Here is a 23131-nt window from a genome sequence, read left to right on the forward strand (position 1 = left end):
AGCCTGCAGTCATGCTCTTCCCAGCGGCAGCACATATCCGCATTGCAAGGATTGTACTCAGACTACTGTGCCAGAGTCCCAAGTAGCCCCTACCAACCCTTCAGTGTCTAATCCTACGCCGGAATGGGTCACTCAAATGTCACAATCTATGACACAGTCCATAGATAACATGACCTCCAAATTGCTTCAGGCTCTGCAAAGCCATACCTGGACTATGAATGCTACCCAACAAAGGGAAAGCCGGACTCAGTCACATACTGACCCAAGCACATCCATGTCAAGGTCAGGACGCAAGCGCACCCATAGGTCACGCTCATCTGCGTCATCCCATAGCACACGGTCATCCCTGTCTAGGGAGAGATACCGTAGTCACAGGTCATCTACACAGTCCCCTACCAGGGACAGACATGATATTTCTCCGCACCAATCTCCGTCCAGAGAAATCCCTCATTCTGGGTCACCTAGGACACACCTTAGTGATACACAGGAGTCAGAAGGCGTCTGCGATTCTGACTCAGACAAGGAAACTGATGGATCCCTAACTCCAATCCCACCTAGCAATGCAACGCTAGTTGAGGACATAATCTCGTCCATACATCGGGTGCTGGATATCTCTGATCCGATGCCGGACGCACCACAAAATAAGATTTCTTTTGAAGGAGCTCTGAAACCACCTAAGGTTTTCTTGGATCATCCAGAATTTAAATCTATCCTCACAAAACAATTCTCACAAGAAGCTTAACAATCGCAAGTTTCTGGAGGCCCGTTACCCCTTTCCAAAGGAAACCACCAAAGAATGGGCAGACCCACCGGCAGTGGACCCCCCAGTCTCCAGACTGGCAGCACAGACATTTCTTTCACTGCCAGATAGCTCACTAGCCCCCGCGTTCGCTTCAGTCTGGGCAGCCAAGGCCATACTGGCTTGGGCAAAAAATCTACAAACTGGCCTCCAAGCTTCTGCCCCTGAACTGTCGGACCAAGCAGTTCAGATAGCAGATGTGGCAGATTACATGCTTCATGCAGCTCTGGATTCTGCAAGAGGTGCAGCGGGCGCAATATCACACGCCATCACAATTTGGCGTATCCTTTGGCTGCGTGAATGGAAAGCGGACGCAGCCTCAAAGAAGTCCCTCACGCACCTTCCATACCTCAGCGGTCGACTTTTCGGTGAAAGCTTGGACACGATGATATCCAACGCCACAGGGGGTAAGAGTACCTCTCTTCCCCAACTCAAACCCAAGCGCAATTATAACAAGAGTAACCAAGCTCGATTCCGATCCTTTCGGAACTCTTCCGGCTGGTCCGTTTCACGGCCACCACAAAATAACAGCTGCTTCAACCGCAGGGAAGACTCGAGGCCGACACAAAGGTCGGACGAATCCTGGCAGTCAAAAGCAGGCCACTCAAAATCAAAAGGAGGAAAATCTAAGAATTTCTCCTCATCATGACTCACCTGTAGGAGGCCGACTTTTACTCTTTCATCAAGTCTGGCTACCTATTACAGAAGACAAGTGGGTCAGGGAACTAGTATCTTCAGGATACAAAATAGAGTTCACCTCCAACCCACCAAACAGACTCCTTATATCTGTTCCCCCAAAATCGCCAGTAAAAGCTCGCGCCTTCCACCAAGCGGTCTCATCGCTTCTTCAAGCACGAGTCATAATACCTGTTCCCGCAGCCGAGCGCTTCCAGGGGTTCTACTCCAATCTTTTCGTAGTCCCCAAGAAAGGAGGAGGGGTACGCCCCATACTAGACCTAAAACAACTCAACAAATATGTACGAGTACGTCACTTCCGTATGGAGTCCCTCCGGTCAATCATTGCATCCATGGAAAAAGGAGAATATCTCGCCTCCATAGACATACAAGATGCATACCTGCATATACCGATTGCACCTGCCCATCAGAGATTTCTCAGGTTCGCAATCGACCAGGACCACTACCAGTTCGTGGCTCTCCCTTTCAGACTCGCCACGGCTCCCAGAGTGTATACCAAAGTCATGGCAGCCACCATGCACGTTCTACACTCCAGAGGCATAGTAGTCTTTCCATACCTGGACGATCTTCTCGTCAAGGCTTCTACCTTCAAGGACTGCGAGCTCAGTGTCTCAATCACAATCGACACCCTGAGTCGCCTGGGTTGGTTAGTCAACCTACAAAAGTCATCACCAACCCCAAACCAGTCTCTGACATTCCTGGGAATGCTATTCAATACCTCCAAGGGCCTAGTGCTTCTCCCCAAAGACAAGGCACTGCCTCTCCGTCTAGGAGTTCGCACCCTTCTCAGCAAACCCCCCTCGATCTCTCCGGTTTGCAATGAGAGTCCTTGGCAGGATGGTGGCAGCAATAGAAGCGGTTCCATTTGCCCAGCTTCACCTCAGACCTCTCCAACTAGACATTCTCAAGTCATGGGACAGGAACCCTTCTTCTCTCGACAGGAAGTTCCAGCTGACGTCGTCACACAGGGCAAGTGGTCCCCAGCGGAAGCAACCTTGCCCATCAACATCCTGGAGATTCGTGCCATCCTCCTGGCGTTGAGAGCCTTCCATCACTTACTGGCAGCCTCTCACATCAGAGTACAATCGGACAATGCCACAGCCGTGGCATATGTCAATCACCAAGGGGGAACCCGCAGTGTCAGAGCGATGCGAGAGGTGACACACATCCTTCACTGGGCGGAGAAAACAAGCTCCATTATCTCTGCGGTCCACATTCCGGGTGTAGACAACTGGGAAGCAGACTTTCTCAGCCGACAAGGAATAGACTCGGGAGAGTGGGCTCTCCATCCCGAAATCTTCCAACAGATCTGCCATCGTTGGGGCACTCCGGATGTGGACCTAATGGCGTCTCACCTCAATGCCAAAGTCTCCAACTTCATGGCCAGAACACGCGACCCGAGAGCTCTAGCGGCGGACACCCTGGTTCAGGACTGGACCCAGTTCCAGCTCCTGTACATTTTTCCACCTCTCCCCCTGATTTCCAGAGTGGTGAGAAAGATCAAACAGGAAGGAGTTCCAACCATCCTAATCGCACCGGACTGGCCCAGGCGTGCATGGTACGCCGACATCGTACGACTCACAGCAGACGTTCCCTGGCGTCTTCCCGACCGCCCGGATCTTCTGTCACAAGGCCCGTTCTACCACCAGAACTTAGAGGCCCTCAATTTGACGGCGTGGCCATTGAGACCTGGGTTCTAACCCAGGCAGGTTTTTCGCCAGACGTCATTAAAACCATGATCAGAGCACGAAAACCAACCTCTGCCAAGATTTACTACCGTACCTGGAAAATTTTCTTTACCTGGTGCGAATCTCGTAACCAGACCCCACTCCCTAATTCCCTCCCCAGGGTACTCGGTTTTCTCCAATCGGGTCTGGAAGCCAGACTATCCCTGGCCTCCCTTAAGAGCCAGGTGTCAGCTCTTTCAGTGCTTTTTCAAAAACGCATTGCTCATAAACCGCAAGTAAGAACATTTCTCCAGGGGGTTTCCCGATTGGTTCCCCCCTACAGACGACCTCTAAAAGCGTGGGACCTCAACCTGGTGCTGACAGCATTACAGGAAACACCCTTTGAACCCCTTAGGGAAGTCCCACTCCGTCTTCTATCCCAGAAAGTGGTTTTCCTCGTGGCAATCACTTCGCTACGCAGGGTGTCTGAACTCACTGCACTCTCCTGCAGACAGCCTTTCCTGATTTTTTTTCCAGAACAAGGTAGTCCTTCGTACGGTTCCATCCTTCCTTCCGAAGGTTGTATCCAGCTTTCATCTCAATGAAGAAATTTCACTACCATCCCTCTGTCCGGTTCCGGTTCATAGAGTGGAAAAGGCTTTGCATACGCTTGACCTTGTCAGGGCACTGCGTATCTATGTGTCTAGGACTACGCCCTTCCGGAAGTCTGATTCTCTTTTCCTCCTTCTGGAAGGCGGCCGCAAGGGTCTACCAGCTTCCAAAGCTACCCTTGCCAGGTGGATCAAATCCACCATACAAGAGGCCTACCGCCTCAAAAATTTGCCTATTCCAGCAGGTATTACGGCACATTCTACACGTGCGGTAGGGGCCTCCTGGGCCCTTCGGCACAACAAGTGTGTAAGGCAGCCACCTGGACTAGCCTACACACGTTTACAAAACACTACAACGTTCATACCCAGTCCTCAGCAGATGCGAGCCTGGGCAGACGTGTTCTGCAGGCGGCGGTGCCCCAATTGTAGGGACCCGTCTACACAATATTCGTCCATTGCTTCCCACCCAGGGACTGCTTTGGGACGTCCCAAGGTCCTGTGTCCCCCAATGAGGCGACAGAGTAAAGGAGATTTTTGTGTACTCACCGTAAAATCTCTTTCTCTTAGCCTCTAATTGGGGGACACAGCACCCACCCTTTGCCCGTTCCGGGCTGTTAAGTTGAGTTCTCATATTGGTTTTCCTTTGAGTTCTTACATAGTTGCCTTCTTATAGGCATGGTTATGTTATCTATGTTACGTTCCTCCTACTTCTTTTGCACAAAACTGGAGTAGGCTGATGCCGTCCGGGGGTGTATACTGCAGAGGAGGAGCCACGCTTAATCTTTTTCAGATGAGCTTAGTGTCGCCTCCTAGTGGACAGCAGCATAACACCCAAGGTCCTGTCTCCCCCAATTAGAGGCTAAGAGAAAGAGATTTTACGGTGAGTACACAAAAATCTCCTTTTTCCAAAGTTTACTGCTTCATTTTTTGTAATGGCAATTTGCATATACTCCTGAATGTCAAAGAGTGATCAGCTTAACAGCAATTACTGTACTTGCAAAGTCAATATTTGCCCAGAAAATGAACTTTAACCCCCAAAACACATTTCAACATCATTGCAGTCCTGCCTTAAAAGGAGCAGCTAACATAGTTTTAGTGATTGAGCCATTAACACAGGTGTGGGTGTTGATGAGGACAGGGCTGGCGATCAATCGGTCATGATTAAGTAAGAATGACATCACTGGACACTTTAAAAGGAGGCTGGTTCTTGGTATCATTGTTTCTCTTCAGTTAACCATGGTTATCTCTAAAGAAACACGTGCAGCCATCATTGCACTGCGCAAAAATGGCCTAACGGAAGAGTATCGCAGCTACAAAGATTGCACCTCAGTCAACAATCTATCGCATCATCAAGAACTTCAAGGAGAGAGCTTCCATTGTTGTCAAAGAGGCTCCAGGGCGCCCAAGAAAGATCAGCAAGCGCCAGGACCGTATCTTAAAACTGTTTCAGCTGCGCGATCGGACTACCAGCAGTGCAGTTAACTCATTCTAACTGTCAATATAACCTATTGGTTCTCATAATATGATTGCAATTATATTTCTGTATGTGATATAAACATCAGACAAACACTAATAAAAACCAGAGGCCAGCAGATCATGTGAAAATATAATTTTGGTGTCATTCTCAAAACTTTTGGCCATGACTGACTGTACATACAAATTCTGGCACTTTCTTCAAGCTGTGCCGTATCTGCTGTTGTAGGAGCTCATTCTTTTCCATCTTACAAGGGAAACGTTAAAATGACATTTGCTTTTGCGTCTTCTTGAAATACATAGCATTTTCATTAATATGTTTAACTCTTTCATTACTTTACATACAAGTTTTTGTAACATTTCTCACTTTTAGTTAAATGCATTTTGTTCCCTTTTCTAGATCTTGCAGAAGATTTATGAATTTATTTAATGTATTAATTTATTTAAGATATTTTGGTGTTTAGTCACATTGATTAATTTTCTATCTATTTAGGTGATGGCCTTTTTCCAAGAATGCCCATAGTAAATGGCATGTTGCAACCTAATGCACACCTGCATCCTCTTGCACCAGGCGGTGGACTCGGTACTTTCCCTCCGTTAACACAGCCACCGTTTGCAGATAACAGGTATTGTTCATGTTGAATTTTTATAAAATGATATTTGTGACAATTCCGCTCTTCATCCATGACGCCATAAGCAATCTGATTGTTGAGGTAACAGTAGTGCTTCCCGAAAGGGAAATACCATTATGGCAGCGGAAGGACCGGGCGTGTCGAAATCTAAAGTTCTGGTGTTTAATGCATATGGCCATCTTCGTATATCCCTCAATTTTATGTTCTTGTGCTTTTTGTTACCAGTTGCTAATTTGGTAACAATCCTGTTACTTTTTAAGACTACAGTATAGTGCCTGTTGTATTCTAATACTTGGGCATCTTTAGCAATGTGTGTACCTATGTCTCTACCCTGCCAGGGATAAGAACCCAGTGTATCGCGGCATGGTGAATGACCCCACTAATGTCTGGCCAACACAAGCTCCTGTGATGGAAACCGAGGGAGATACTATGTCCAATGCACAGCGGAGTACACTAAAATGGGAGAAAGAGGAGGCACTTGGTGAAATGGCCACTGTGGCCCCCGTTTTATATACCAATGTTAACTTCCCAAACTTGAAAGAAGAGTTTCCAGGTGAGATCTGTTAAACTTTCCTATTGTGATACATATATGTTTATTATTTCTGTTAATTATAACTTCTCTCGTGTTGCCTTTTTCTAGATTGGTCCACAAGAGTGAAACAGATTGCAAAACTTTGGAGAAAAGCCAGTTCACAAGAAAGAGCACCTTATGTGGTAAGCAAGGCTTAACGCTTATGTAGACAAAGCAATAATCAGGAATTGTGTTCATCAGAATGCGCATACTCCGATTATCGACATGTGTAAACATGCTGGCAATCAAGTGGTGAGCCACCAAAACGCTAGTTTCTCAATTGATTGTCTGTCATGTCTACATTAAAATTATTGTTCTCGGCAGCACCTCGTTCTGTGCAGACAGCTGTGCTGCCAATAAGGATGTTATTCTGAGAGATCATATTAACAATCGTTCTGTGTGCATAGAATTTTGATCGGACTGTGGAAACAAGCCACTAAAAAAACCACCAATCTGCTTGTATTTAGGTTTTGTATATACGTTTCATTTTGCATAGTAAAACATAAAAGATAAAACGTCTCGGTAAAAAAAAAAATCCATAGACCATCCTAAATTTGTTACCAATAGCCTTCATCACATTTGTCTATCATCACACAAGCCTTTTCTGGTCCACTTAACCCACCACTTATTTTAATACACTTGCACTACATCATATACATAAACAGGACAATTTAGGAAAAATATTTTTAAATGAGACTTCCGACAGTGGACACAAACCAAGGAAACAACTGGTGTGAGTGATCCTGAGAAATCCAAAAGTATGAAGTCCATTCTAAGTGGGTAGTAAAGAAAAAAAAATGCAGTTAGATAGGATATGGATTAATTTGCTAAGAAACGTCTGTTTCTGTGTTGGTTGTACCCTAAGGGTACGTGCCCACGTAGCGTTTTACAAGCGTATTTGATGTGGATTTTCCGCAGCGGAAATGCTTGTAAAACGCTTGCTAATTCGCACCCCATGGCCCCCATTGAGAATCCGCAAATTCTATGCACATGCTGCGGATTTTTCCGCAGCGTTTTTGATGCGCACAAAAATCCGCAGCATGTCAATTAATTTTGCGTTTCCGCATGCGGAATTGCCTTTGCAATGCAATAACAAACGCAAGGCAGTTCCACATGTCGAAAACGCGCGATAAACGCTTGCGAAATTCCGCATGCTTTTTTCCGGGAAAGGACATGCGGAAATGAAGCGCAAATTTTCCGCTTCAATTCCGCAACGTGGGCACATAGCCTTACTTTGGTTTACTGTTCCCATGCCTTTTTCTCATTACCAGTGTAAATTGCCTCTTCAGAGAAAAAGAGGACTTGTACTCTCTAGCGCCACCTATTGGAAGCAGCAATCCTACAAGTCACAATCAACCCTTTAACGAGCCGTGCAATATGACTTAGGATAAAATCTCATTACCAGTTAACTTTTTTTTTTTCTGTATATGCTCGACTATAGTAATACACTGCCAGTTTGTATTATTCGGATTTAGCCTCAAAGAGTACATGTATACAGTATGTATATCTATGACTTTTTGTCATGTGACTTCCTTGTATATTTAATCAATTCTGTCCTTATATTTTGTTTTAATTCTTATTGAATTAATCTATATCACATCTACTTGCATGATTTTTACTTTTCTTTTAGCATGGACGTTATACATTTCTCAGGTTTGCCCACCAGTTGCTTCCTTTGTCTGTGCCAACTGTCTATTTTTTATGTTTGACCATGCAAAAATATTTATTTGTGATTTTAACTTTTATTAGTGCCATCGTGGGGGCCTTTCGCAGGCCTCTGGCTGCCATGGCAAGCTGTTTCCACATTGCAATTACCTTGTGGAGTGGCTGATTAGCACCCAAAATGGCACATCCCCAGGGCCGCACACCTTTAATACTCACTGTGAGAGATTGACAGTGGCATTTAGGGGTTACCAGCCATCATCTGTGTCACGCTCTGATCGCTTTTGTTACATGCACATGCCGGCTGTGTAATGAATGGCTCCATTCACCGAAACCAGTTGCATAACATAATGGTACATCCATGTAGTGGGAAGGCATTAAAAATCAAAATTTTGGCAATTATTTAGATGAACAAACAGATACAGGTTGCTTTGCAGGAAAGCATGTTGTAAATTGTCATATTTTAAACGGTGAATAGTTTTGCTATATTAAATTATCACAAAGGCCTAAATGTAATTTTTTTTTGCACTCAGCAAAAGGCCAGAGATAACCGAGCAGCTTTGCGAATCAACAAAGTACAGATGTCCAATGACTCTCTGAAGCGCCAGCAGCATGAAATAGTCGAACTGAACTCCAACATTGATTCAGATTTATTTAAAGATCCAATGAAGCAGAGAGAATCTGAACACGAGCAGGAGTGGAAGTTTCGACAGGTACAGATTTTACATGTGTCATTTGAATTTTTGCCTACAGATTTACTTTTCGAAAAAATTCTCACGGTGTATTTTTGTTTCAACCACTGATTTTGCAGCAAATGCGTCAGAAGAGTAAACAGCAAGCCAAGATTGAAGCGACACAAAAACTTGAGCAAGTAAAAAATGAGCAGCAACAACAGCAGTTTGGATCCCAACATCATTTGAGTCAGTCAGGAAATGACACCCCAAACAGCGGAATACAAAGTCCATTATCTCCTCAGCAAAATAGTGGAAGCATGTCTCCAATTCAGCAAACTTTTAATAAGGACACGTTTTCCAAACAGACTTCATCCTCCTTCTCTGATGATGTATTTGTGAAGCCACAAGCTCCACCACCTACACCAACTAGAATTTCGTTGCAAGACCCTCTTCAGCTGTCTCAAGGTTCTCAGCCGCAGTCCCCACAGATGATCTTCTCACCTGGATCTTCAAGTTCTCGGCCAGCATCACCTGTGGATCCATATGCTAAAATGGTAGGAACACCAAGACCACCTCCTGTACAGAATTACCACAGGAGGAACTCTGGGTCACCCATGGATATATGCTCCCCAAGAAATGTTGGAAATGAATGTTCGGACACTAAACCATCACCTTCTTCATCTCCATCGAGTGGTGATCTGGGAGTGAAGTTGGGGGATTCACAAAGATCTATAATGTCATCAGAACATTTTGTAAAGCCAGGGTTTCCATCGAGGATGCCACATAACACAGATCTGGTTGTAGATGGCCCATTGGGTTTAGCAAACAATGATTTTGCGAAACGAAATTCCAGGTCGGAATTGAATCAAAGACAGTCACTGGCGCAAAATAAAGTAGATCCATATACAAGGCCTCCACTCACCCTTACTCCAGGTCTTTCGCCTGGAAGTCCTGCCCCATTTAAAACACCACTTTGTCCCCCTCAGTCACCACAGGAATCGTATAGTTCACTGCCAACAGCATCTCGTAGACTATCTACAGACCCATATGAAAGGCCTGTTATGACACCACGCCAATCTGAGAATTTTTCACATGATCCGTATAACCAGGCATCACATCGTTCCTCTACAAATGAATTTGCTCATCCGCCAAGATTGATGCGGCAACATAGTGACCCTCAGTCTTTGTCAAGATCAAACGCTCAGGATCCATACGCACAACCTCCAGGAACACCACGGCCAGTTAATAACCCATATTTACAGTCCAATGCTCCAAGAGCACAAGTCATAGACCCTTACCATCAGCAGCCAGCAACACCAAGACCATCTGCACAAATAATGGATCCCTACAGTCAGTCACCATCTACTCCTAGACCGATTGTTGGAGATGTATTTGCTCAGCCCCCTGTGAATAAGAGGCACCATGATGTCTTTGCCACCTCTTCAGGAATTCAAAGGTCTGGCATGGATCCTTATGCTCAACCTCCTGGGACTCCAAGGCCAGTGTCTTCAGATCCGTACTCACAGCCTCCTGGTACACCAAGACCGATGCCATCAGATATGTATTCTCAACCACCAGGAACTCCCAGGCCAGTGACTTCAGATCCATACTCTCAGCCACCTTGTACACCAAGGCCAATGCCTACAGATCCCTACTCACTGCCACAGAGTACACCTAGGCCAATGCCTTCAGATCCATACTCTCAACCACCTGGAACCCCAAGGCCAGTACCATCAGATCCTTATTCACAACCACCTGGAGCTCCTAGGCCTATGCCCCAAGATCCATATTGTAAACCGCCTGGCACGCCAAGACCAATGCCTTCAGATCCATATTCTCACCCCCCTGGGACTCCAAGACCTACTAATATGGATCCTTATTCTCTGCCCCCAGGTACACCACGACCTGTTCTTTCAGATCCATATTCTCAGCCCCCTGGGACACCAAGGCCCTCTACAGATTCTTATTCTCATCCAAACAGAACTCCTAGGCCTGTTCTTCCTGACCCATATTCTCAAAATTTGAGAACCCCCATGCCAGGTGTTCCAGATAACTTTAATCGTTGTTCTGTGGTCCGATCAGGATTGGTTTCTAATCAGGAGTCATTTGGACATGGTACACAAAACAGAGGACCTCCTCCACCAGCTTCCTATTTGAGACCTGATGCCAGCTCCCAAAATCCTCGAATGGCTGGTCCAGGTGCAGACATCTTTAGTCATTCCTCTGTTACTAGCCAGGAAAATTTTGAACAGCCCCCAATGACTCCTCATGTGCAGACTGGTGATGGATTTAATGATTCACCTGATCTAGCTGATCAACAAAGATCATTTTCAGAGGAAGCTTTTAGTGGAGCAACCAACATTGCCATGAGTCCTCAAGGCCAACAGTTTGCGAACATTCAGCAAGCAGCTAGCATGCATGATGGACAAAATGCTCTGAACATGGCACTGGTAGACTCTGAAGAGAAAGCAACTCAGGTAAATGTTCATTCCTTGACCAATTATACATATACTGCAGTTTTATTTTTTTTTCACTTCCATGTCATTTTTTGCTCTATAGACTTGGGATTTTGTTGTGTTTAGAGCTCAGGACAGATCTGTAAGTGATTGTACACTTCAACTTTTAAATATTTCTCACCATTTTATTTATTTTTTCACTATGGATCCCAATGTTGCACCCTTATTTCAGGCTACTAGCCCCTTACTGATATGACAGAATAGTACGTCATATGGTATCTTTGCAAGCAGATGATGCTGTTTTACTGAGCCATCATCTCCCTTTACCAACATCGAGTGAAGTACCATCTGTGTGAGCGGCATTTACAGCACGTGACCCGGGTGAAAAAAATGAAACTGCAAAATCTGAAAAGTCAGGAAGGGCTTAAAATCTGACCTAGGTTGTAAGCTTTGTCTCCTAGTGTCTAATTACTGAAAACCTTTTGATAGAAACATTTTCAAATCTAACAGAAGCTATACAATTGTTTGTGCAAGCTGACATATAGGGAATGTGAATTTTTACTTTTTTTATTCTTTTTTTTTTATACAGCGTCAGAAGTTACGAGAGATGATTTTGAGACAGCAACAAAATAAGAATTCTATCCGACAAGAGAAGCCAGTAGATCCATTACAGATGAACCAGGGTGGACATCCCACACAGTGGCAAGACAACGCACACCGGCAACACGAAATCTTTAACAGACCTCCACCTCCTTACCCTGGCAACATCCGAGCTGCACTTGGCCCCAAAGGAAACCCACGATTTCCTGCTTTTGTCAAAGAGCAACATGCTCAATTTGCTGTGAATGGGCAGTTCAATAGACCACAGTTTCCTGGCGACATGGCTAATATGGCTATGAGACCACACCCTGGAAATAGGTGCGTTACATACGTGATTTTTACTGTACCTGGTTGTCTTGCGTATGTAAATGGCCATTTTGAGAAATTGTTTTCATCTGTATGTAGTTATTCTTGAAAATCTGAGTAGCCAGTGTGGATATTATAAAGATATAGCAGCTTTACAAATTTGGAGCAAATGCCGAATGCCCGTTTGCTCTCACCACTCCTTTGCTATGGCTCAGTATATTGGCCATGTAGTAGCGGCAGTTACTACTCAGTAATTTTACGCTAGCTTTGTATATAGTACATTTTCTTATTTTGTAAAATATTAAGTAAATCTTTCTTGCTTTTTATTTCAGATTTGTATATGCCATGCCAGGACATGGTCCTGTGCCCAGTCATGAGCGCTTTTTGGGTCCGCCATTACAAATGCAAGGTCCAGGGATTCCACAGCAGATGAGGAGGGATATGTCAATTGAACTGACCAGACCATTAAGTAATGCACCGATCACAAACTCAGCTGGTATGGCACCACATTTCTCTCACCAGGGAATGCAACTTCAACAGCATAATATATCGGGTCAGCCATATATTGAACTTTGTCACAGGCCACCAGATGGGAGGCCAAGGATTCTCTTCGGACCATCTCATAATCTAATAGAACAACCTATGCCACATCAGAGGCAAATGGGCTTTTTCCCTAGACCTGAATTTCAAGGCCCGAGGTTGATGGATCAAGTTCGCGCTCATCATCCTGGTTTTTCTAATCAAGTGCCTCATGGTTTGGAACAATTGATGGCAGCACAAAATCCACATGCCATGTTGCACGATGCTGAGCAGCCAGTAATGACTGAGAACTATTTGCAAACTCCTTTATCTATTGAGACCTCAAACAGGGGTTTGAGTCATAATTCAGCACCGAGTGAATTGGATGAAAAACTTGACCCTGATGATCCTTCTGTAAAAGACCTTGATGTAAAAGATTTAGATGGAGTTGAGGTTAAGGATTTAGATGATGATGATCTTGAAAACATAAATCTGGATCCAGATGATGCAAAAGGAGTTGAACTAGATGGCTTAGATACTCTGGAAGCAAATGATCCTCAACTCGACGACTTGTTGCGCTCGGGAAAGTTTGATATAATCGCTTATACGGATCCAGATCTTGATCTCGGAGACAAAAAAGATATGTTTAACGAAGACCTGGATTTTAATGTTCCTATTGATGAAAAGTTGGATCTCCCGTGCAAAACTGTAGAAGCCTGTGAAGAAAGTCCCAAGGCTGCATCTAATCCTATTCCAGAGACTATGGCTGATGTTCCTAATGAAACAAGCACTGAGGGAGCATCACCGAAGACGACGGATGTTGCATCTGAGCTTACTGTGGAGTCCTCTGTGACTCAACAGCTAGAAGAGGATATTTGCTCTATACCATCCTGTAAAAGTGAACGGTCTGATAAAGGAGAGAAGGAGAGTGCTCCTAATTCTGTGCAGCCTAATGACCCAGTGCAGGTGCTTCCCCAAGATACGAGCATCTCTTGTGGTGTACCAGAGTCATCACCGGCGCTTGATAACCTGCTATCAAATGAGAACTCTGAACTAAATGATGACGAAAAATTGGTTTCTCCATCGGGAACCATGGCAGCTCCACCGCTGAATGTAATGCAGGCCATTCCACAAAATGTCATGACTTCTCCTAATCAAGTAGTGGATCACTCTCTATCTCAAGGTATGGGAACAAGACTTAAACATGGGTTTACCCAAGGATCACCATCAAATAGTGGGTTTCTGGCTCAACAGGGAGCCCATAACTTTGCCCCAGGTGAAACATTAAATCAGGCTTTGCCATGTTCAGGTGGCCTCACTAATGCTCAGCAAGTGATGCTCCAGCAGAGTCGTGAGAGACCTCTTCTACTGGAGGAGCAGCCTTTATTACTGCAAGATCTTCTAGATCAAGAAAGACAAGAACAGCAGCAACAGAGGCAAATGCAAGCGATGATCCGACAACGCTCTGAGCCTTTCTTTCCAAATATTGGTATGTAAGCGTAGGCTTTGATCAAAATACAGCATCTTTTAATCTTTCTAGAATTGGTGGCCACTGTACTTTACAGATTTTTTTTGGTGATGTTCTCTTTCTATTGAGCATGTCTATTAATATAAAGTAATTAAAGGCCAAAAATAAAAATGCTTTAAAGAGGACTTAAACCCCTTCTGGCTGTGTTATACACATGGCTTCTGTCTCTGAAAGCTTAGACTGGACCTAGCTCCAATTGTTACGGTCAACCCCATAAATGCCGCTGTCCATCTGACAGTGGCATTTAAAGGGGATGTCTGGACGACCTCATGCTTTAACAGTTCAGGACTACAGTCCAGTGATTCCCAGCAGTTGACATGCTATTGTATTGTCACATGACCACTGCAGCCAGTGTTTGCCTGCAGCTCATCAATATTCCATCAGTGCAAATGTCTCTTCTGATATCGTAGAGGCCGCAGCCAAACAGCGGCCCCTGATTTAGCTGCAATGGACACAACAATGGCACTTCACCCACTGAGAATGGCAGCCCTGACATTTATGGACTGTGGAAGGAGATTGTGCACATTTTTATGTTAATTGGTGTCCTGAATTGATAAAGCAGGGGCTGTGCAGTACACCTTTTAAGTATTGTAATCCAGGTTGACGCTCTTGATGCCCATGACCCACTCGAGGGCCGCAAATAGGTTACCATGGCTGTCGGGAGCCTACTATCTTGGTGCATGTGAAGCCACAGGGTGAGTTTTTTAGGACACAATCACTCCCTCTATACACTGCAATATTGTGGTATTCTGTTATATAGAATAAGCAATTAAACAATTGCAGGTTCAAGTTCCCGAAGGGAATAAAAAAATGAAAATCTTTTTAAAAATGTAAAAAGAATTTAAATTATAGCATTTTGAATTGCCCTTTTTTCCCAGTTTAACAATAAGGAAATAATATAAGCATATTCTATACTGCCATGCATTTTGCAGTCTGATCTAGCAAAATATAAAATGATTCAACCTGTACGGTAAACTCCACAATTGGGGTTTTTGTCTCTTCACCTAGCCAAAAAAATGAAACAAAAAGCTATCTAATTGCTTATATGCCCCAAAATGTTCTCAATAAAAATGTCAGCAAAACAATCAAAAAAACAAGCTCTCATCCAGCTGCATTGATCGAAAAATAGTTATGAATCTCCAAAAACGTTGACACACATGGTTTTTTTTTTCTCAAAACCTTAAAGGAGTCTGCCAGTAATATCAACCCTCCTAAGCCGCCTATATGAGCATGTAAGTCATAGAAAATGTAATAAAACGATACCTTGATATCTGCGATCTGATGTTTTATTCCACATAAATCCACTTTTTTCTTAATATGTGAATGAGCAGTTAAAATCTATGGGCCGAACATAGATCTCCCTGAGATTCTGTCTCCAGAGATTATTTTATATGAAGGATGGCATTACCAATGTGAGATGTTTAATCACTAACAGTCTGGTTTCCTAATCTATATGTCTCACACTGGTAACTCTGAATTTCATTTAAAATAAGCTCTGGAGGCAGATTCTCAGGGAGATCCATATCCTACCCATAGATCTTAACAATTAATTTACATATTAAAAAAAATATATGAAATTCTCATTAATAAGACATAGGATCGCAGATATCATTTTATTCAGCTTCCTATGACCTACAGGTCCATATAGACAGCATAGACGGGTTGATCCTACTGACAGATTCCCTTCAAGAATTTTTTTTGAGCCTATAATTTATTTAAACAAAGCTACAAGAGTTTGGTACCCCTATATGAATATTGACCTGGAGAGTCGTGTCACCAGATCATTTTTAACGCATATTGAATGCCCTGAAAACAAGCTCCAAAACTAATGGCAAAATAGTTTTGGGAGGGTTTTTTTAGGTGTTTTTTTTGGGGGAGGAAAGTGGGTTTCACTTTTTTACCACGCTTGAAATTTTTTCTCCTCGTTTTTCAGTACTACTTCTGGTAAAGTGACTGCTGCATTAACAAATATTTTTGATCCCGCATAAAACAAGCCGTATACGGCTATTTTAATGGAAAAGATGAAAAGATTATAGCCATATTCAGAAGGGTAGTAAAAGAAAAGAATCAAAGGCACGAAAATGAAAAATTGCCTAGGAGGGAAGGGGATATCCATTTTTCAGTTTTAAATTTTCTTTAGTGAATTTTCTTTAGTTGTTGTTGTTTATTTTTATCTTCAAAGCTTGTTTAAGCAGAGTTCAGACAGCTTTAGTAAAATCCGAGCCAGTCACGTCCATGGCTCCGTTTGATCGTGGCTGCCAATCTTCTTACATCCATGTAGTCAAACATTCCCTCCTAGTAGTTCTTATGTGCTTGTGTTTTGTCCTTTTCAGATTTTGATGCCATCACTGATCCTATAATGAAGGCAAAAATGGTCGCTCTGAAAGGAATCAATAAAGTAATGGTGAACAACATGGGAATGCCACCAATGGTGATGAACCGGTAAGTCTGTCATTCATTAATATACCCTTCTGCTCCGCCTGCCTGGGATAGAACAGCTGCGACTTGGGACTTCCAGGGCCAACTACCTCAACCAGTGGCCCCCCGCTTCTGGCGGGCCACCGCAGAGAGAAGGTAGCGGCAAGCTTAGGAAGCTAGCAGTCCATTGAGGTACAAGGCCAGGAGACCCGAGGGTCCCACCCTGGCCTCTCCGAGAGTTTCCATGAGGCCAGATGACCGGCTGGTCCTAATCTGGCCTTTCCAAATGTCTCCATGGGTTCCAGGCAACCGGAGGGTCCCCCCTGGCAACCCCAAACAACACATCCATGGGACCAGGTGACTTCGTACCAATTTTGCCTCCCAAAATGTATCCATTGGCTCTCTCATGGTCAATGGAGCAGAACCGCATCTTTCCAGTCAGGGCCATATACCCTTAGGCTGGAATCATGTAGAATCCAAATCTGTGTCTCTTTGGTTAAAGCCATGCTTCCAAACTGATGGTCTGAGAGAGTCTTGTGTTTGATTCCCCTGGTAAAGTCTCTTTCATTTCTCTTTGCAGCGGAATAGAAAAACACTTTTTTTAAATATTTACATATGTGGCTAAGATCATTAGTCAGAGGTAAAGGTTCAGGGCTCGCTTAGGTCTCATTGTTTGAGTTGATCAATTTACATTGTTGGTATAGCAGGGGGCTCTTGAAATCAACATTCAGCTGCCTTTAGTATAATATGCAATTAGCATATTAACAAACATTGTTCACAATCAAGAGAAGACAACAATCAGGGTTATACAAATAATCTTATGTCCTTCTTGACCATCTACATAAATACACATACATTTATAAGTCAACACAAAGATAATAGTGTATTTCACATGGCTTAACAAATCTAATTGTCTGGCTGATTAAGATTATAAGCTGTGTCGTCACACCTTTTCATTAAGAAATTATATAATGCTGTAATTAAATTTTTTTTTTTCTCCCAGATTCCCTTTCACGCCTCAGCAAATGCCTGTTGCTCAAAACATTGAAGGCCAAAGCGTTGTTCCAGCAGGGATTTCACAGGTAGAATGGATGTGTGGATATATGGTTACATGCCTCATCCAGATGTATTGTTAAAATTCACTTAATTTCTGTTCATTAATAATTTTTTTCCCATTTGTTCATTATCACGTTGTGTTATCCATATTGTAGCTTTTCACGATTTCCATTATGAATGTTCTTGTTTCTGCCATAGGAACAATTCAAATTCCAAAGATGTTGACCTTAAAGGAGTTTTTTTGGCCTTAGGATATTGATGATTTATCCTTTGGAAAGGTCATCTATATCAGATCAGTAGGGTTCGGACACCTGGCACCTCCCACCGATCAGGTGTTGCTCTCTCCGGCTGGATAGGAACAGTAAACCGCACACTATTCATTGTGTAGTTGCCGCTCCTGGGTGCTGCAGATCAACTCCTGTTGAAGAGAATAGGAGGCTAGCTGTGGTGCTCTGCAGTGAACGAAGTTGCACTGTTCAGTGCTGTTAATAACAGCTGATTTGGTGTGGCTGCCAAGTGTCGGACCTTATTCATTTTGATAACCTACACTAATGATAGTTCATTAAATTCGTATGGTTAAAAACCCTTTAAACCCCATCTAGACCAAGCACAGGCACCTGGTATTACTGCTCCAACTATAGGGGAGAAATATGCACTTTAAAAAAAAAAAAAAAAACTGAAAAGATCATGCACACCCAGTAGGCTTTCTATTCCTTTTAGGGCTCTTTCACACGTCAGTATCTCTGGTACGAGTGGTGATAGTATCCACACATATCGGAGACTGACACATGCCGAGCCATTAAAATCTCTGGGTCTGCGCACATGTCAGTGTGTTTCCACGGACTGTGTGTTCTTGTTCTCCACACACTGACATGTCCGTTTTTTTTTTTGCGGATACACGGTCCAAAAAAGTGCCTCACGCTAAACACACACGGATGACATCCGTGTGTCATCAGTGTGACACATACCGGAGCCTGGGAATCAGCTCTACTGTTAGCGCTGTTCCCAAGCGCAGGGTCCTGAACGATGCCCTCATCATGGTTCCCTGCCGGCGCTGCGAACAGCTCGAGCAAGGGACAATGATGAGGGTAGTGGTAGTCTGCTTCCGCAGTGTCCCCACCTGTAAAAATAAGAATAAAATAATAAAATCCATAAACTCACCTGTCCTGTGTGTTCCCCACTGTAATCCATGTGACTGCTGCTGCAGAGGAGCCGGGAGAATGAGCCACTCTGAAGCTGCGCTCAGTGAGTGACAGGACACCGCTCCTGAGCTGCAGCTCATTCTCTTGATTCCCAGGTGCTAGTCCGTGTGATCCTGATGCAGCACACGGTTGCCACACGTGTAACACACTTGGACACACGGGACACTGATATCTCCGGTACCGGAAATATCCAGACGTGTGAAACAGGCCTTAGGAAACTAGTGGGAAAAACTGTAAATTGAAAAAATTATTGACTTAAATTATAGCAAATATTGTAATTAAAGAGGTTGTCCTTTACTTTTACATTGATGGCCTAGCCTTAGAATAGGTAATCGATGTCTGATCAGCCGGGGTCCAACACCCGGCACCTCCGCCGATTCAGTTCTTCTCGGTGGCGGTTGCCGGCCGGGAGTACTCTCTTGCCAAGCTGCCCTGTCTTTTGGTAGTGGCCGCCGCAGGGTACTGCACATGCACCTCCTATTAATTTGAATCCCAGCCACTACCAGTAGACGGAACAGCTCGGCAAGTGAGTACTCCCGGCCACCGAAACTGTTAAAAGCTGATCGGGGGAGGTGCCAGATGTTGGACTCAGGCAGATCAGACATTGATGACCTGTCCTAAGGATAGGCCATCAATGTAAACGTAGAGGACAACCTCTTTAAAAACCTTAACCACTTACCAGTAAGCGGTCCAAAGCACTAGTCCATTTGCAGTTCATAAAAACCCAAAATGTAATTGTGCATTATTGTAGGATGATATATCTGCCCTGTAAAATCATCATCTAGTGTTTGGAAATGTATGTATAACTTTGTTTTTCTATAGGATGGAAATATAGCACCACAAATGATTCGACCAAACCCCCCTAACTTCGGTCCAGGATTTGTCAGTGAGTATACTTAAGTGTGAATGTGTGTTTATGTAGTCTGTGTGGGCTTGTTTTTATGGTACACCAATCCGAACAAACCGTAAAGGAGTTGTCCACTACTTGTGCCTTGCAAGCTTGGGACTCTGAAAGTAGATTCGTCAGAAGCAGGTGTATGGAGCCCACCCCATACTCGGCAGGTGATGGCTGTATGTGTCGGAAGCAGGTGTATGGAGCCCACCCCGTACTCTGTAGGTGATGGCTGTGTGTGTCGGAAGCAGGTTTATGGAGCCCACCCTGTACTCTGCAGGTGATGGCTGTGTGTGTCGGAAGCAGGTGTATGGAGCCCACCCCGTACTCGGCAGGTGATGGCTGTGTGTGTCGGAAGCAGGTGTATGGAGCCCACCCCATACTCTGCAGGTGATGGCTGTGTGTGTCGGAAGCAGGTGTATGGAGCCCACCCCATACTCTGCAGGTGATGGCTGTGTGTGTCGGAAGCAGGTGTATGGAGCCCACCCCATACTCTGCAGGTGATGGCTGTGTGTGTCGGAAGCAGGTGTATGGAGCCCACCCCATACTCTGCAGGTGATGGCTGTGTGTGTCGGAAGCAGGTGTATGGAGCCCACCCCATACTCTGCAGGTGATGGCTGTGTGTGTCGGAAGCAGGTGTATGGAGCCCACCCCATACTCGGCAGGTGATGGCTGTGTGTGTCGGAAGCAGGTGTATGGAGCCCACCCCATACTCTGCAGGTGATGGCTGTGTGTGTCGGAAGCAGGTGTATGGAGCCCACCCCATACTCTGCAGGTGATGGCTGTGTGTGTCGGAAGCAGGTGTATGGAGCCCACCCCATACTCTGCAGGTGATGGCTGTGTGTGTCGGAAGCAGGTGTATGGAGCCCACCCCATACTCTGTAGGTGATGGCTGTGTGTGTCGGAAGCAGGTGTATGGAGCCCACCCCATACTCGGCAGGTGATGGCTGTGTGTGTCGGAAGCAGGTGTATGGAGCCCACCCCATACTCGGCAGGTGATGGCTGTGTGTGTCGGAAGCAGGTGTATGGAGCCCACCCCATACTCTGCAGGTGATGGCTGTGTGTGTCGGAAGCAGGTGTATGGAGCCCACCCCATACTCTGTAGGTGATGGCTGTGTGTGTCGGAAGCAGGTGTATGGAGCCCACCCCATACTCAGCAGGTGATGGCTGTGTGTGTCGGAAGCAGGTTTATGGAGCCCACCCTGTACTCTGCAGGTGATGGCTGTGTGTGTCGGAAGCAGGTGTATGGAGCCCACCCCATACTCTGCAGGTGATGGCTGTGTGTGTCGGAAGTAGGTGTATGGAGCCCACCCCATACTCAGCAGGTGATGGCTTTGTGTGTTGGAAGCAGGTGTATGGAGCCCACCCCATACTCGGTGGGTGATGGCTGTGTGTGTCGGAAGTAGGTGTATGGAGTCCCGTCCCCCCCCATACTCAGCAGGTGATGGCTGCGTGTTACAGCCAGTACCTGCCCCTAACAATTATGGATGGAGCAAAGCTCTGCCTGCGATTTTTAACCTGTTAAATGCCATTGTCAAACTCTTACAGGGGCATTTAACATGCTCCGGCATGGGGGGGGGTGTTATTCCAAGTGCCCATTGGCGAGCCCGTGATGTGATTGCAGGTCGCCAATGGGCTGCTATGACAGCCAGGGGTCTGTTGAAGATGGAGCTCCCTTGAAATCCAGCCTGTGGTCGGGCTTCAAAGGAGACTGTGATTTTTACTATATGCAGAGATGTTGTGGCCTTGCTGTATATAGGACAAGTGATCAGACAATCACAGCTTCAAATCCCCTAAGAAGACTGACAAGAATGGTGAAAAGTAAGGAAAAAAAAGAAAATTTCAAATCCCCACCCTCCCCCTTTGCCTCATTAAAAATAAAAGATATATAGAGAAAAAAGGTACAAGTGGTATCGCTGCATTCAGAAAAGTCCAATGTATCAAAATATAACATTCCAATAAAATAAATCTGTAAGTACTGTAAATGAAAAAAATAATCAAGAACGACATTCCAGAAGAAATGCTGTAACAAGCGATCAAAACATCACGTTTATCCCAAAACGGTATCAATAAAGACATCACCTCATCTCACAAAAAAATAAGCAGTCACACGGGTGTATCAACCGAAAAATAAAAAGGTTTCATGTCTCGGAAAATGGCAACACAACCCGAAACTTTTTTTTTTTTCACCACTGAAATAACATTAAAACTGGACATGCTTGGTATCGCTATAATCGTACTGATGAGCAGAATCAGATTGTAAGGTTATTTTTATGAGGCTGGACCCGTGGAAGCGCTACATACGCGCGAAATGGCAGTCGTCCTCCTTTCTCACCCCCGCACCCATGTACCTGTGCCTATGATTACACGCCAGATCTGAAATAAAGGATCATTCACAAGGCATCCCGGGGTGAGTGCGATCTTTTCTATTCTCTGATGTGTGCCTCATGATTATCTGCTTCAGTCGATGCAGCACCACCCGCAGTGGATTAGCCAAGGACTCGGGATTGTATTACAGGACTGTGTGCTGGAAAAGGCTGAAGGCAGAGTTGCTGCCGGTTAGCTGCTCTTCTGTTTTTTATTTGAAAGGTCATCTTTACCACAAAATATATACTGTAAAAAAGAATTCCTAAAAAACAATGTCAGAATTGCATGTTTTTTACAATTTCTTCCCACTTGGAATTTTTTTTCCCGTTTTCCAGTACACTATATGGTAAAATGAATGGTGTTATTCAAAATTACAACTCGTCCTGAAATTGGACATGTCGTTAAGGGGTTAAGATTGGTTGGGCAATCAGCAGCATATAGGGCCATGTATGGCCACCTTTAATTATTTTATAACATGAATGTAAATGTCAGGATAACATTCTAGGAAGCCTTCATTAAAGGGACACTTTAGATAAATTTCCAGAGCCATATTGTCCTCTTACAATCTGGGAATGTGTTGCTGCTAGTAAGATGGCTGTGGCTGGTTACACTCTGTGCTATTAAAACTCGGGCAAGTCACACCTGCAAATTGCTGATGTGACCGTCTCCGTGAGCCCGTACAGGTAGCAGACGGGTGCACCGCTGCCTGCTATTGATATGCAGTAGTTCGGTCCATAAAACAGAGTATGGTGCGATTTTATTTTTTATTTATTTCCAGCTAAAATGTTTAAAGGGAATCTGTTACCAGATGATTTTTTGCTACCTCATCTGAGAGTAGCATAATGTAGGAAGAGAGACCCTGATTCCAGCGATATGTCACTTAGTTTACTGGATGCTGCAGTTGTCATATAATCAGAGTTTTTAGATGTAGCAGAGCTCAGAAAGGTGCCCCCATCCACACCAGGCTCTCTGTGTACATTGTATGATGACAGTAAACTGCTA

General features: G+C 44.6%; 1 protein-coding gene across 8 annotated transcripts in view; it reads left to right on the forward strand.

Moving 5' to 3' along the window:
• KMT2C (lysine methyltransferase 2C) overlaps positions 1-23131 on the forward strand; it is a 205969-nt gene that overhangs the window by 145658 nt on the left and 37180 nt on the right. For 7 of the 8 annotated variants that reach the window (XM_073677706.1, XM_073677708.1, XM_073677707.1 and 4 more), the window contains 10 exons: positions 5740-5872; positions 6217-6431; positions 6519-6592; positions 8645-8824; positions 8923-11262; positions 11831-12159; positions 12480-14155; positions 16528-16636; positions 17616-17694; positions 19693-19756. In XM_073677706.1, coding sequence (XP_073533807.1) covers positions 5740-5872; positions 6217-6431; positions 6519-6592; positions 8645-8824; positions 8923-11262; positions 11831-12159; positions 12480-14155; positions 16528-16636; positions 17616-17694; positions 19693-19756 — 5199 coding nt within the window. The remainder of the gene's footprint in view (positions 1-5739; positions 5873-6216; positions 6432-6518; positions 6593-8644; positions 8825-8922; positions 11263-11830; positions 12160-12479; positions 14156-16527; positions 16637-17615; positions 17695-19692; positions 19757-23131) is intronic. The other variant, XM_073677712.1, reaches the window with a different exon arrangement.

Source organism: Phyllobates terribilis, unplaced genomic scaffold (assembly GCF_046119375.1).
Source record: "Phyllobates terribilis strain yellow unplaced genomic scaffold, ASM4611937v1 Scaffold_4__5_contigs__length_816908805, whole genome shotgun sequence".
NCBI lineage: Eukaryota > Metazoa > Chordata > Amphibia > Anura > Dendrobatidae > Phyllobates > Phyllobates terribilis.